The sequence below is a fragment of the Schistocerca gregaria genome, chromosome 3 (genome assembly GCF_023897955.1).
Source record: "Schistocerca gregaria isolate iqSchGreg1 chromosome 3, iqSchGreg1.2, whole genome shotgun sequence".
NCBI classification, from domain to species: domain Eukaryota; kingdom Metazoa; phylum Arthropoda; class Insecta; order Orthoptera; family Acrididae; genus Schistocerca; species Schistocerca gregaria.
In genome coordinates, this window is record NC_064922.1 from 389,361,548 (window position 1) to 389,378,504 (window position 16,957).

General features: G+C 43.1%; 1 protein-coding gene across 1 annotated transcript in view; it reads right to left on the minus strand.

Annotated features, from left to right (window-relative positions):
* Positions 1 to 14,272, minus strand: part of LOC126354621 (heparan sulfate 2-O-sulfotransferase pipe) — a 240,771-nt gene extending 226,499 nt beyond the window's left edge. Inside the window, exon 1 of the mRNA XM_050004385.1 lies at positions 14,173 to 14,272. Coding sequence (XP_049860342.1) covers positions 14,173 to 14,234 — 62 coding nt within the window. The 5' untranslated portion in view covers positions 14,235 to 14,272. The remainder of the gene's footprint in view (positions 1 to 14,172) is intronic.
* Between the last annotated feature and the right edge of the window lie 2,685 nt (positions 14,273 to 16,957).

The window sequence follows — 16,957 nt, forward strand, 5'->3', positions numbered from 1 at the left end:
TGATCACTGCTGAGAAGATGCTATTTCTTCCTTTGAATCACGGTATTGCGTACTGGTCTTACCGCTAGCACACTGACTATGACTCTACGCTTGTGTACGACTCATGTCGTCAGACACTACAAAATTTTATTGTTGATTTCCAAGTCGTAGATAGGGCACTGATATTTATTGCTGCTTTATTACGTAATCACACGACTTGCATGATAGCAGTTAGCATTCCGACATGTTACATTGTACAAGATGACTTTGCTCAGCGCCCATTTAGGAATATCATTCGACGAGCTCTTATTGCGTTGTACATAATGAATGTATTTAAGTGCAGTATGAATATGGTGCCCACATTTCAAAACGAGCCTTATATATTCCAGACGAAATTGTACACCAACGCCAAGTACTTACTAATGATCTACTCGTTCAGCCGTATTACATCCACATTAAAATAAATGCTATGACTGGCAAATACATACAGTTTCAACCAGTTTTTCAGTAAAACCGCAGATCTCAGGAGATCAGGGCCATGTTGAAGAAAGTCAATACTGTGTACTGGACTGGTAGTCGCAATCAGACATTTGCTTTTCGAAGCCAATATTCTGCACATAACCCTTCCGGAAGGCGGAAATGTTAGCAGCATTTTCTTACAACGGTGTGGCCATAGAGATCGGTCTCTGTTTGATTAGAAGAGGGAAGGGAAACAGTGATGGTCTTGTCGAAACTAGCGGCCATACATCCTCCTGTTATCATATAAGAAACACACAGAAAACCGTAACTAGAAGGCCTGATCGAAGTGTGGCCCCTATGTTTGTGTTTATCAATCTACAAATGTTCCCCAATATTATGCTATGTGAAGTTTTTGGCTTTCTCTTCCATGTTTTGTCATTTGGCCACTCGAGGCTATTCTTATCATTTTGCCTTCCTCTGTGATAATGTGTTCTTATCATTTTGTCTTCCTCTGTGATAATGTTTTCTCATCACCTGGTGTCCTCTTGATTGGTTTTTCTTACTTTTCATGTCTTCTCTCAACCACAGTTGTTATTTAGTTTTTTAATATTTCAAATGAAATTTATTTCTAAAATTATGGTATCTCTAGTAGGCCTACGCTTTAAAACCTCGTTTAAGACCAAAGAGATTTATTATTGGGTAACAGTCAATGTTTTGGTATATTTCCAACGCCCAGTAACTGATAGAGAATCTTAGGTATGGTGCTGAAGCTGTAAGTGACCTGTTAAGGGTACATGCACGGAAATTACTAGAGGAAAGAACGTACTTTTTGTGGAAGTCTCTTGGGAAAGTTTACATAGCAGCTTAAACAGATTCGTGTTTCTACAGGATCCATTGAAGATTAAAACAAAGGTACGAATAATAGCGTTAGAATGTTCTCTTCGCTGCTTTTGAAGCATATCAGTCGTAACTGCAAAACTCAACTCTTGGCTATACAGCAGCGGCTGTCACAGTGAAACAAAAGGCACATTAATAACGAAGGAATGTTTTATCATGGCCCCTAAACGTATTAATTGAGACAGGTATCAAATAACTTTTTCCTGTGGTGTAGCTTCCTTGACAGTGATTATGATTTTTGTTTTACGCATTTGTCCAAGAACGTTATTTTGATTCGCGAGCGTCAGAGTGATTTGAGGGTGATTTCAATCCCATACTTATGTTTTAATCATCATTATAAGAAACCTCTCGGAAGAACAACTACCTCTTCAGTGTAGAACACGTCGAAAAATGCGCATATCTCTTTCCATTAAAACTAAAATATAAATGGTCGTTAACATAAACAACACCACTACACATTCGTGTATATTGCGCGTCAGAAGAGCCATCTTGGTAAGTAGTCCACAAAGGCATACCACTTCAACAGAACAATGCTTACTGCGGTGTTCAAACTACCTTTCTAATTTAAACACCTCGACTGCTCAGACTACGAATAACATACGGCCGTCCTTTCGATTACGTTCATCCTTATTTAAATCTCTCATTACTCTTAATAACTCATATTAAAATACAGATGGCGAATCTTCCTGAATAAAATAACAACTTTTGTGTGTCGCTTATGCATAATGGTAATTGGAATTCCATCGTTGCCAATATTTACCGACGGAATTTGCCTTACATACTGAGGGAATAAGTGGAACGTTTACCCCATACTGAATGATGGCTGAATTGATTGGTGTCACACTTTCATGGCTGTACGTTGGTGAGGACATTATCCAGATATCGGAAGAATAATTATTTTGCCACTTAGCAGACATAAGGAACCTGCATGCTTAGATTGTAGACGAGGTGGAAATCGGTAAATTCTATACAGTCTCGCAGAGGGGCTCCCCAATATAAGTTAGTGTCTGACTTTAAGACCTTACTGAAAAGACTGTCCCAAAGGTTTGTAGATATTGATCACAGTGACTTTGCGAAGCTTAATTGTCAGGGAAAATATATCTTCGGCTTTTGTCTTCATGTCTTATTTTGAAATCTGTATGTTGCGACTTAACATACAGGGAGCTTCATATTAATGTTTAAAAAACCCCGAGGCGACTTAGAGGACATTGAGACAAATAACTGAATACAAGGCACACAGGACCACAAATGTCGGGAAATACCCCAAAAAAATGGTTCAAATGGCTCTAAGCACTATGGGACTTAACATCTGAGGTCATCAGTCCCCTAGACTTGGAACGGCTTAAACCTAACTAACCTAAGGACATCACACACATCCATGCCCGAGGCAGGATTAGAACCTGCGACCGTAGCAGCATCACGGTGCTGGACTGAAGCCCCTAGAACAGCTCTGCCACAGCGCCCGGCGATACCCAAAAAGTGTACGACAGATGTTGAACATGTGACGTCATCGGATGTTGTAGCTCGCTGCACGTGCAGTAGTGGGACCTGTAGGTCTGTCGCAGCTCCTCATCCCAACTCAAGTAAAGTTTTCACCTCGGTGTGGCCTCGGGCATACAGCCGCGACTTTAGCGCACGTGCCTCGCGGATCTAGTCTTGCGTCTGGCAGGCAGTATTTCTTTCCATTGCATTAAGGAATCACGTTTTTACATTGAGATAACATTTATTATTTTATTTGCCGGTCTCAGTATGCAGCTAAGAGTATTCATTTCATTGTAAGTTCTAATTAGCGTTTTCCACCAGGCACGCACCACAAGTTACGGAAACCGTAATGGTTCGAACTTGGGGGTTCATGTCGTTTAGATGTCAGAGAAATTGGAAAGAATACCGGAACAAGCAATCAGCCACAACTCCCACCTCTTTCAAAATTCAACAAATAAGCTAACAAGATTTGATCTTCCCTGCGGTGAATGGTCGAGACTCAACAGAAAAGGAAGGTATGTCCGCAACTTGAAGAATGGGGCTTACTGTGAAAGTTCTGAATGTAACTGTTGTGGAAAGGAAATCTCAATAAGAGAACTGTCTATTCCATGCATTGAAAGGTGCTCTGAACGGTTTGGAAGAAGTGATACCATATGGTACCCTCTCGTTACCAAATTTAAACCTTAACTAGTAAATACTTGCGAATTTTCTGTGTGTCGAACGGTAATAACAATAATAATAAATTCACAGACAAACTGTTGTATTCTACTAGAGCGTCTCATTTACAAGAAGTGAGCACGCTCAAAAGTGGCGGACTGCCGTACGTGATTTGCAAATATTATATCACTTCACGCAAGAGATTTGACTGTACAAATGGATATTAATCGCTGAGTCATTCTTTACTAGAAACTTTGTTTTTATTACAACTGGCCATGCAAAATATCGAAAGTCCTCCACCCACAGCAGCATTTAATATCGGTATAACGTAGCACCCGCATGTCCTGCAAATTGTGTAACACCCACGCTACCGTTTGCTTTCACTTTCAAAATGCAACTTCCGTAGCGTGAAGCCTGCACCGATCCTTCATACACATTTTGTTCTGCTTATTTTGTTGTGCTCTGTTTGTGCTTTCGTCGGACTTCTATGAATGGTGTTCTATTTAATGTAAATGACGGCGGATATACACTGAAGCGCAAAAGAAACTGGTATAGGCATGTCTAATCAAATACAGAAGTATGTAAACAGGCAGAATACGGCGCTGCGGTCGGCAACGCCTATATAAGACAACTAGTATCTGGCGCAGTTGTAGGATCGGTTGCTGCTGCTACAATGGCAGATTATCAAGATTTAAGTGAGTTTGAACGTGGTGGCATAGTCGGTGCACGAGCGATGGGACACAGCATTTCCGAGGTATCGATGAAGTGGATATTTTCCTGTACAACCATTTCACGAGTGTACCGTGAATATCAGGAATCCGGTAAAACATCAAATCTCCGACAGCGCTGCGGCCAGAGAAAGATCCTGCAAGAACGGGACCAACGACGACTGAAGAGAACAGTTCAACGTGACAGAAGTGCAACCCTTCCACAAATTGTTACGGATTTCAGTGCTGGGCCATCAACAAGCGTCACCGTGCGAACCATTCAACGAAACATCATCGATATGGGCTCTTGGAGCCGAAAGCCCACTCGTGTATCCTTGATGACTGCACGATACAAAACTTTACGCCTCGCGTGGGCCCGTCAACACCGGCATTAGACTGTTGATGACTGAAAACATGTTGTCTGGTCGGCCGCGTCTCGCTTGAAATTGTATAGAGCTGATGGACGTGAACTGCTATGGGAACAACTCATGAACCAATGGACCCTGCATGTCAGTAGGGGACTATTCAAGCTGGTGGAGGCTCTGTAATGGTGTGGGGCGTGTGCAGTTGGAGTGATATGGTACACCTGATACGTCTAGATACGACTCTGACAGGTGACACGTACTTAAGCATCCTGTCTGATAAACTGCATTCACTCTTGTCCATTGTGCATTTCGACAGACTTAGGCAATTCCAACAGAACAATGCGACAACCCACACGTCCATAATTGCTACAGAGTGGCTCTAGGAATACTCTCCAGAGTGTAAACTCTTCCGTTGGCCACCATACTTGCCAGACATGAACATTATTGAGCATACCTTGGATGCTTTGCAATATGCTGTTCTGAAGAGATCTCCACCCCGTCGTATTCTTACGGATTTATGGATAGCCCTGCAGGATTCATGGTGTCAGTTCCCTCCAGCACTACTTCAAACATTAGTCGAATCGATGCTATGTTGTGTTGCGGCACTTCTGCCTGCTCTCGAGGACCCTACGCGATATTAGGCAGGATATCAGTTCCTTTGGCTCATTACTGTATGTTGCTCATACCTCTTAACATGAGTTACTCTTCACTGTTGTGGTACTGCTATAACAAACTCTGTTACCTTTAACTCTAATGACCACGACCCACTTCCAATTTCTTGTACCCCAGACATGCAACGCAACCCGATAAATTAACTAAGGCTTTGTGAAAATCTTAATTTGGCAGTGTCGTAAGCAGTGTACAAAACAGCGATAAGAGTTGCACTCAGAAACACACTTCTTCCAGCACTTTACACGCAAATGCGTCAATGGTGAGACACTTCTAGCGTGGGACCAGTTTTTTAATAAGTGGGCTACTGTACATGGTTATTTCGTTTTCAAAGCTCTATATTTTCCAAAATATTACATTTACAAATATGATTGATACATGAATAGAACCGTATGATCACCAAGTTTGCATTTTGCACCGTCTCAGTCTTCTCAGATCATCCTCAAGCTCTTCCTGGATTGTTATGCAAAACTCTTTAATTGTTGCATGATCTACAGATGTTACGGTTTGAACTGTGACCGCTGTCGCAAAATCTCCCACATAATTTCACTCACTCCTTCCATGGCTGCATCTAGAAACTTAGTCTATCAGTACTTTTCTGTTTATAGAGAATCAGTGTCCCTCAATTGTCGATATCAACGCACAGTGGTCTGTTTACTTGAGGCCGGCCGCGGTGGTCTCGCGGTTCTAGGCGCGCAGTCCGGAACCGCGCGACTGCTACGGTCGCAGGTTCGAATCCTGCCTCGGGCATGGATGTGTGTGATGTCCTTAGGTTAGTTAGGTTAAGTAGTTCTAAGTTCTAGGGGACTGATGACCTCAGAAGTTAAGTCCCATAGTGCTCAGAGTCATTTGAACCATTTTTTTTGTTTACTTGGCGGTTTTTTTTCATAATTCCATCTGAATTCACTCTGCAGTCTCGTAACAGATGAACATCTATCATATTCCAACACACAAAAAGTGTTTCCTTGTTTTGTCACCATTGTGTCAAGACATTGTACTCATAACGCCAAGTGGAGGGCACAATGTAAACTCGGTGAGCTTACAGTTCTATTTGTGCAACAATCATATTTGCACATGGTGTGTTAGGTCATCGTTATGCAACTGCTTAATCCGATCTCAGGGTTACGTCAATTCGTTACACAAATTCTCCACGTACTTTTTTCCCATATTAAGATTCGCATGCGCCTTCAGTCTCATTACCGCATCCCTCCAAAGCTCACAGTATTCACAGTTACTATGTTTTGTTCATTCTAATTATTTGAGGTATACCCTCTCCTGTCCAATATTTCTTCTAGACTGCATTTAACGGGAACAGAGAGTTGTTTACTATCAGTGAAGGCCCATAAACGATCAATGTATCGCTAGCAATCTCGGCAGCGATATCGCTTGCAGTCCGTCGGTCGCTTCCGCCTTGCTACACACGAGCGATTTATCAAACAGTTTCAGCCAGTATTTCAGATATCTATGAACCATTAAGCGGTATAGAAAATCAACTGTTATATTTAAGGGGAGATCCGTACACAGAGTAATAATTGTAACGAAAATAAAAGAAATGCGAGTTCATTTTATTAAACTCGTTTTGACGTTGTGGGTTATATTGCAGAATATATTACATTTTTCGTGGACACAAAGTGTGTTGTGAGTATCTTTAAGGTAATATTTTGTAAATATACCTTAAAATCCTTGATTCCTTTCTCATTTATTATTCATATCGTTTAACCACAAGCATTTACGCTATGTTTCTGCGATCTCAATGTTTCTATAAAAATTCTAGAAATTACAGTATTTCTGGTTTTCGTAACACTTATTGTAATTAATGAGACGGAGAGAGAAATTATATGAAACGGCGAGAAAATTAAGTTTATCTCTGCAGTAGCTACTGTACATCTTTAAAAGTTTGACTCAGCTTGCTCAGTTAGTATTAGTTTCTTCTATTTAGATGTTAAAAAGTTGAATAAAGCGTCAAGTTGTTCATTAATACCATCTGTAGGCGTATATGTTCTGATTATTACTATTAACTTTCCATGAGTCTACGACACAAATTTCAGAATGGTGATCACTGTAAGATCTGAACTTTTTTTTAAATTTTGTATCCCTTATTAATGTGAATGGCAACTCCACATTCGTCTTCAGTTTTCAGTGGCCCGTGATTCCTGAATAACTATAAATTCTAACGGAAAATCCTTCCTCCAAAGGGCCATAGCAAAGCAAAACAAAACTGCAGGACCACTTAATAGCTAGACAAATTTATCGCAGCTAGCACCCACATTGCCACACACGATCGTCGGCGATTCGTCGAGTCACTTGGGATATATGAGCGATAAGCGGTCTATCACTGCGGTACGGCATATGGTCACGGACGTGAAACCTATGGACAGATTGTGCGAATAACAGATTAGAAACAGTTGCTCAGATAAAGAACTTAGGCCTAAGAGGATCAATTTCTCCACGAATTTGAGTGAAAATTATTTAAAAAAATGAAATTGTTGATCGGGAGGCATAGTGTGGTACCTCCAGTCACCTAATTGGTAACGTTTTCTTTCATCACACAAGTGACTTCCTTCCTTTTGAAAACGTGAATTTTGACTTAGGGCAGATGACTTTGATGAGCTCTTGTAGAGGCTCCAGTTTATGTTGTTGCTGACGACGAGAGGCGACGGAGAAAGGGTAATCCCCAGTGCGAGCACATAGCCTGCTCCTTTCGAATAGCGCGCAAGGCAATGGGGGATGCGGCACGCTTTGAGCCTGACGTCTGTATCTTGTGGGCGAGTCACGTAACCTTATTCGATGCAGAGAGATTTGGTATTTAACGCATGAGTTTGGCTGAATCTGCGACCGGAAACTTTAAGTCAGTATATCTTCTTCCCTTGCCATTCAAGCATTCGTGAGGAAAATCAGCTGGATTCGAAGTGACAGTCTCCGAGTCGAGCGGCACTATACTGGAGAGTTATGACCTCAATAATGAAGATCCATACATTCCCTCAGATAGTTAAGAAAACGGCACGAAAACGAAATTTGTGTTGCGTGATCTAAAATCTGCAGGAGTCACCACGCTAACGCGCGGATAGTAGGTCTGACGTAGGAAACATGATACTGCTGTGCTTCAGGCCCAAAAAATATACTGTGGTTTTTCGTCTGCAGATGCTCTATATTTTTTGTTCTTCGAGATCACAGCAGTGAACTCATAAACACACTTCACATCTCTCGTGGTTATAATGTGTGGAAGACGGCAGCAGACGTAAGTAGACCGGCAGCGGTTAAGTGTGGCGGCGTGCGTGATCAATCAAGGGTGCTTTATGTCTTATGTAGTGCTGTTAGGTTTTTTGTGCTATCGTCACTCACACCGTTTGCTGTCGACGTACTGAAGCACGTCATGCAAAAGGCAGATGAGCAAGACAGACATCTGCTGCCCAAACGGTGAAGCCATAGTCATGCTTTAGTAGACTGTCCTACATCGTATGATTACTCGGCGGGGCGAAAAGATGGGTTTCAATGTAGCGCTCAACGTTCAGTGTTAGCGTCTGTCGCTGTAATCATAAGCTACGCCAGTGCTATCACCAACGGCTTCATAAACGTATAGACGTCAAAAATTTAACTTGAAATTACAATGAAATGAATACCCTTAGCTGCATACGGGGTTGATATAAGTCAACGGGGTCAGTTGAAAATATGTGCCCCGACCGGGACTCCAACACGGGATGTCCTGCTTACATGGCAGACGATCTATCCATCTGAGCCACCGAGGACACAGAGGATAGTGCGACTGCAGGGACTTATCACTGGCACACCTCCCGTGAGACCCACATTCTCAACGTATTGTCCCGCACTATATTCATAGTGCCCCTGTCCATCATCATACTCATTACTCCCGACTTTAGGATTCCCGTAAGATTTCGGGCACCGTTTTTGCATCTGCACAGAAGAAGATGGTCAAATAGCCGGTGAGCCTTAACTATACGTTCTTTCGGATATCTTCATATGTACGCATAACAAACATCTGTTCTTTCGGACATGTTCGAAAGAACAGGTACCATCTTCATATATATATAACTGCCGAAGTGAACGTGTACTGTTTGTAGTACATTATTAACTACCCATATTTCGTCGCATTTGACGAAGACAAATTTAATTTTTACATTTCTTAAGATTTCTGCAAACTCACATAACTGCAATGACGTATTATTAATATGGTCGTTTTTTTCTTCGGCATATGTAAATTCATCATTGAAATCAATTCGGTATTTCCTGTGGGAGTGAAGTTAACCTATGACTCTGATAGTCATCATAAATATATGCGCTTTTACTGGGGGATTAAAAGTATATACCCTCGTATTTCAATAATCTTTTAAAAGCAATTTCGTTTCGTATTCCAAAGGAAGTGGCAGCAAACCGGATTACGTATTGAAATTTGACTTACTTCAGTGAGAGCCAAGTCGTTCAAAATTCATGCGATTTTGAGACCACCAAGATCACAAACAAGTTAGAGCTTAGTTACGAACCAGTATTGACATAAGTTTTATTGACATGGGTGTGACCCCCTATACTATTTGTTTTTGATGCAAAAGAAGCGTTAAGTAAATCAAATATAAGTTATTTATCACGCTCTGCCAGATAGTCTGAGATCGCTTTTTGTCCATCCCGGTGAGCGGAGGGTATTCCTGGTGAAAAACCTTTGGGAACATTTCATAGAATCTAGTTTCCTTTCTCCATGATCCCAAAAAAGTATAACTAACTTATCACTGAACGTAATTAAAGATCTATAAGCAAGTTACGAAAAAGATAAGAAGATAAAAAAATTTTTTTTAACAAAATCTGTAAGAAGAAAGAATGGCGTGGGGTTGGGTGGGGAAAGGGGGAGTGACGGATGGGCAACATTGCACAGTGATCAAATAGTTACTTTTTTTAGAGGAATACGGTTCAGATACCCGTCCAGTCATAATCTTTCAGGGTTCCTGCGTGAAACATTATAGCACAATGGTAGCATGGTTCCCTGAATGAAGCCGGCCGCCGTGGCCGAGCGGTTCTAGGCGCTTCAGTGCGGAACCACGCAACTGCTACGGTCGCAGGTCCGAATCCTGCCTCGGGTATGGATCTGTGTGGATGTCCTTGGGTAGTTAGGTTTATGTACGCTACTGCCCATTAAAATTGCTACACCATGAACAAATGCAGGTGATAAACCGGTATTCATTGGACAAATATATTATACTAGAATTGACATGTGATTACATTTTGACGCATTTTGGGTGCATAGATTCTGAGAAATCAGTACCCAGAACAACCACCTCTGGCCGTAATAAAAGCCGTGATACGACTGGGCATTGAGTCAAACAGAGCTTGGATGGTGTGTAGAGGTACAGCTGCCCATGCAGCTTCAACACAAAACCACAGTTCAACCATAGTAGTGACTGGCGTATAGTGACGAGCCAGTTGCTGGGCCACCATTGATCAGACGTTTTCAATTGGTGAGAGATCTGGAGAATGTGCTGGCGAGGGCAGAAGTCCAACATGTTCTCTACCCAGAAAGGCCCTTACAAGATCTGCAACATGCATTCGTGTATTATCCTGCTGAAATGTAGTGTTTGTCAGGGATAGAAAGAAGGGTGGAGCCACAGCTCGTAACACATCTGACATGTAACGTCCACTGTTCAAATTGCCATCAATGCGAACAAGAGGTGACCGAGACGTGTAACCAATGACACCCCATACCATCACGCCGGATGATACGCCAGTATGGCAATGATGAATACACGCTTCCAATGAACGTTCTCTGCGATGTCGCCAAATACGGATGCGACCATCATGATGCTGTAAACAGAACCTGAATTCATCCGAAAAAATGACGTTTTGCCATTCGTGCAGCCAGGTTCGTCCTTGAGTACACCATCGCAGACGCTCCTGTCTGTGATGCAGCGTCAAGGTTAACCTCAGCCATGGTCTCCGAGCTGATAGTCCCTGCTGCTGCGAACGTCGACGAACTGTTCGTGCAAATGGTTGTTGTCTTGCAAACGTCCCCATCTGTTGACTCAGGGATCGAGACGTGGCTGCACGATCCGTTACAGCTATGCGGATAAGATGCCTGTCATCTCGACTGCTAGTGATACGAGGCCATTGGGATCCAGCACGGCGTTCCGTATTACCCTCCTGAACCCACCGGTTCCATATTCTGCAAACAGTCATTGGGTCTCGACCAACGCGAGCAGCAATGTCGCGGTACGATAAACCGCAATCGCGATAGGTTACAATTCGATATTTATCAAAGTGGGAAATGTGATGGTATGCATTTCTCCTCCTTACACGAGGCATCACAACAACGTTTCACCAGGCAGCGCCGGTCAACTGCTGTTTGTGTATGAGAAATCGTTTGGAAACTTTCCTCATGTCAGCACGTTGCAGGTGTCGCCACTGGCGCCAACCTTGTGTGAATGTTCTGAAACGCTAATCATTTGCATATCAGAGCGTCTTTTTCCTGTCGGTTAAATTTCGCGTCTGTAGCACGTCATCTTCGTGATGTAGCAATTTTAATGGCCAGTAGTGTAGTTCTAAGTTCTAGGGGACCGATGACCTCAGATGTCAAGTCCCAATGTGCTCAGAGCGATTTGAACCCTCATTAAAATCGTGTAACGTAATTCCTCCAACTGGATCACTGGCTCCTATGACCCAACTGTCTCTGCAGCGTTTAATTATCTTAGAATACCTCTTGTCTGTTCACAGACTTGAAAAAATATCACGAGTGCTCAGCAGATGGAAACTCACGACAAGTGATTCCTGGTGCTGAAAGTAACGTCTACGTCAATCGCGGCGCTTGACGGTCCAAATGAGTTTCAAGACGGGATAAACAAAATAATATAGAAAAGAAAGCTTGAGCACGAGGCACAGAACACTCATATAACCACGTGAAGCTGTCAGAAAAAATTATCTTTTGGGATGTTGTTTATCTCGCTCGTCACGTTAGCTTGAAAGTCGGTTATGTCATCAGAGCATTGACCTATCATATGCATTTTTGCACTTTGACGTTTTTCGGTGGGTTGATATTGATAATGCCAGATCTTGTTAAATTTGATTATTTGTTCTAGAACAGAATTTCAATCAAGTCTGTCCGCAGTTCGTGGTCGAGCGGTAGCGTTCTCACTTCCCACGCCCGGGTTCCCGGGTTCGATACACGGCGGGGTCAGAGATTTTCTCTGCCTCGTGATGACTGGGTGTTGTGTGCTGTCCTTAGGTTACTTAGGTTTAAGTAGTTCTAAGTTCTAGGGGACTGATGACCATAGATGTTAAGTCCCATAGTGCTCAGAGCCATCAGCCAAGTCTTGGAATGTATCCAGGCTTGTTCGGGAGACAAGGTGTGAGGGACAAACTTTGGACACACTTTCCTCTTCTTCAAAACGTTCTGGAGAATGTAGAATGTCCTGAACACTTGATTTAAAAATGTTGCTCCATTGCGAATTGTGAAACACCAACGTTGACACACTATCTCGGCACGTGCTCTACGCAACACTGCTTGCCCACAAGTGGATGTGGGCTGATCGATTTCACATTTGTTGTTTAAACTTGTTAGTTCAAGCTACCACCGCAGTTACTGCGATGACGTCGCTTTTACGCCAGCCATAAAATCCGTCTCGGAACTTTTTGGACGGACATTGTGTAATAATCTTATAGATGTTGCAGCCCTCCTTAATTTCCGACCTTTCACTTGGATAACACAAATACAGCAGTATTATTTCACTATTAGAAACGTAGTCTACAACAACTATGTCTCATTTCTTTTAAATTTTATAGAAGAGAGTAAAAAAAAATCCAAGAAAAGAAGTCTCAGATTTGACTTCTGTTTCATACAGAATTCCATTCTTGGGTTTAGATGGTGCAAAGCTTACTGCAAAACTCCCTGTGCCGTTGAGGAAGAAATGGCAACATTGTTAAGAGGTCTTTCTGTTTCGTATTTCATAAACGTGGCTGGTCTTTCAGACGAAGTACGGTATGGCATACATGACTCATGGTCTTTCCTCTTCTGAACACATTGACATTTTTTCTATGCTTCTGTTTAGATTAAGAATTTTTACTAGCTATTTGAAAATAGTACTACACAATTCGATCATACAGCATTTGGAAATCTTACACTCCTGCACTGACTACAAATTTCGGCAGCGTCTTTAGAATAAAAGAGGTCAGTTGTATGGAGCGGCATTGCGTGGAATGGGTTCATAGCGGTAACTGAGTCAACAATTTTGTGCAAATCTTGTGGAACAAAGAAAAGCCTTACCTCCAATTCTTCGTCTCCTAGCCATTGGAAAATCCGTTTGCAGCTCAAAACTCTGTGCCCACTCACCAAAAACTTATGTGTTATGTTTTCAAATCGTCACAGGCTCAATTGAGTACCATTGCGTGACATAAGGATCGTGCGGCAGCTAGTAATGATTTGAAACATTCCGTACGACACTTGGATCAAGTGTAGCGACATGCAACGGAGTACCGAGAACGTAACAGCAGTGAAGCCGCGTTTTGTGAAAAAATTCCACTTAGAACGTTTTCCATTTCCTTAATTCAGTTCTTTACTGACGATGGCCCAGTGAGCCGAAGACCGCTTCGAAATAAGTACAAAGGTAGTTTATTTGTTTGCCAACGAATAATATATTGAAATTGTTCTCCCAGGAACTGACGAAAGAATCCAAAATATGAAAATTACTTATACCATCAAACTGATACATCTGTATATGTTCAACATCCTTGGGGGGGGGGGGGGGGGGGTTGTCTCGTCATCACACAAACACACTGTGTGTTCCAGAAGGACCGAAAGCACAAGATGAGATCGTAGTATGTACAGCGCGATAAAGGCTCATTTTTGGCCGCAATGTGTAGAAGAGGGACAAGGTCAGTCAGGATTAGCCTCTGCCATGCACTGTGTAGTGATGTGCCGAGGATGTTCTCAGAAGGCTGGCGAGTGTAGCCGTGTGCGCACTCACCGGCGGGGCACGTGGAGCTGCAGCAAGCGGCGCGGCCGCAGCGAACCGGCAGAGTCGACCATCGCGCACACACTGCGGCCGGGCCGCAGCCGCCGCCACCACTGACGCTTCTGCCAGGGAACGGGACTGCGCATGCGCGAGCGACAGTCGCCGCTCCCGTGACCCGCTACCGCGCAGAGCCGCATCGCGCCCTTGTTTTGGCCGGACCACTCCTCCCGGCCACGGACCGTCGCGGCCGGCCTTCGCTTCCGGCTACCTCCCCATTGATACACGCGTTACTCAGGCCATTTTTACACGGCACGGATTTTGCTTCAGCGTTCACTGCCGGGTGCCCAGTTTCATGTATTTTTGCTGTTTACGGTACAAGGCACGCCCTACAAGCTAATACATAATGATGAAATGTATTCGAAAATTGTGAATACGGTACCAGCAAAGTTACACAAGAGAAACCACCTGAAATTGCACCGGTAATATTGCAGAAATGTTTTTGTGCAAACAAACTTTTTTTAAATGGAACAGTGCCTATTGACATTAACAGACTTGAGGAAAAGCTACATGATTGGAGGAAGGCACTAGAGTAAAACTGAAGTGATATCAGGTGTTCCCCAGGGAAGCGTCCTGGGACCTCTGCTGTTCCTGATCTATATAAATGACCTGGGTGACAATTTGAGCAGTTCTCTTAGGTTGTTCGCAGATGATGCTGTAATTTACCGTCTAGTAAGGTCATCCAAAGACCACTATCAGTTGCAAAGCGATTTACAAAAGATTGCTGTATGGTGTGGCAGGTGGCAGTTGACGCTAAATAACGAAAAATGTGAGGTGATCCACATGAGTTCCAAAAGAAATCCGTTGGAATTCGATTACTCTATAAATAGTACAATTCTCAAGGCTGTCAATCCAACGAAGTACCTGGGTGTCAAAATTACGAACAACTTCAGTTGGAAAGACCACATTGATAATATTGTGGGGAAGGCGAGCCAAAGGTTGCGTTTCATTGGCAGGACACTTAGAAGATGCAACAACTCCACTAAAGAGACAGCTTACACTACACTCGTTCGTCCTCTGTCAGAATATTGCTCCGCGGTGTGGGATCCTTAGCAGGTGGGATTGACGGAGGACATCGAAAGGGTGCAAAAAAGGGCAGCTCGTTTTGTATTATCACGTAATAGGGGACAGAGTGTGGCAGATATGATACGCAAGTTGGGATGGAAGTCATTAAAGCAAAGACGTTTTTCGTCGCGGCGATATCTATTTACGAAATTTCAGTCACTAAATTTCTCTTCCGAATGCGAAAATATTTTGTTGAGCCCCACCTACATAGGTATGAATTATCATCAAAATAAAATAAGAGAAATCAGAGCTCGAACAGAAAGGTTTAGGTGTTCGTTTTTTTTCTGTTCGGGAAGGGAATGGTAAAGAGATAGTATGATTGTGGTTCGATGAACCCTCTGCCAAGACTTAAATGTGAATTGCAGAGTAGTCATGTAGATGTAGATGTAGATGAAAGAGGGATGAAAATTAGCAGGATGAAGTCAGAATATTTAGCACTGAAGGATATGCAGATGAGGTCTTGCAAGATCCAGGATGATGAGCTGAAATCGGTCTGCAAATTTAAATAACTGGGGTCGTACTTACAGAGGGACGGAGGACTGGAAAGCGAGATACAACACCGAATAAATTGCGGTTGGAAAAACTGGAGGAAAATGAGTGGAGTGTTGTGTGACAAGCATTGGGTTGAAAGGGAAAGTGTACAAGACGGTGGTAAGGCCTGTTATGATGTACGGGGCAGAAACATGGCCAATCACAGTAGTCCAGGAAAGGAAGGTGGAAGTGGCGGAAATGAGGATGCTGAGGTGGATGTGTGGGGTAACAAGGAAGGACATGATCAGAAATGAATTTGTTAGAGGAGCTGTGAAAGTGGGACCCACGGGGGAAAAGATACAAGAGAGCAGACTAAGGTGGTACGGACACTTACAGAGAAAAGGGAAAGAGTATATCGGAAATAGAGTTGAACATATAAACATTGAAGGAGCAAGAAGGAGAGGAAAACTGAAGATGAGGTGGACGGATAAGATATCAGGGGACCTAAAGGAGAAAGGATGGAAGAAGGAAGAGGCAATGGGCAGAGTGTTATGGAGGAGAAGGATCCAGAAGAGCAACGCCGACCCTGCGTGACGTGGGGCAAGGCGACGATAAAGAAGAAGAAGAAGAGTGCCTATTTTTCTTTTTAAGATTCCACACTTCACTTGTTTGCGCCATTCAACCTGCGTAGTTGCTACTTGCTAGGGTTACAGGGTGCACATACAAACACGTACAATATGTTCCTTGAGTGGAATGGGACTTGCTAGTCAGCGTGTGACAGTCCAAGCACTAGGTCGTGAGTGGACGGTGGACTATGGGATTTAAAAATGCAGAACAAGCCGTCATGCTCATGGTGTATGGATAACGTAGGAAGAATACAGTTTGTTCTTTGTACGGTGTATGCGGCAAGATAACCCGACAGACGTCAACCATCCCGGCAGTTATTCATCAACCTCTTCAACCAGTTACGTGAAAGTAGTAGTGTATGACGTAGACAGCGTAGCACAAAAAACAAGTGATGACAGAAGAGGAGGAAATGAGTGTTCTCGCTGCTTTTGCAGTTGACAAGCACCTTAGCTACACCGAAATCACACGAGGAAGCGACATGAGTCGGCAAGTGTCTTGCTCGTTCTCCATCGACATAGGTTCCATCACCATCACCTCTCCCTCCATCACGAGCTGCACGGAGCGATTATGAGAATCA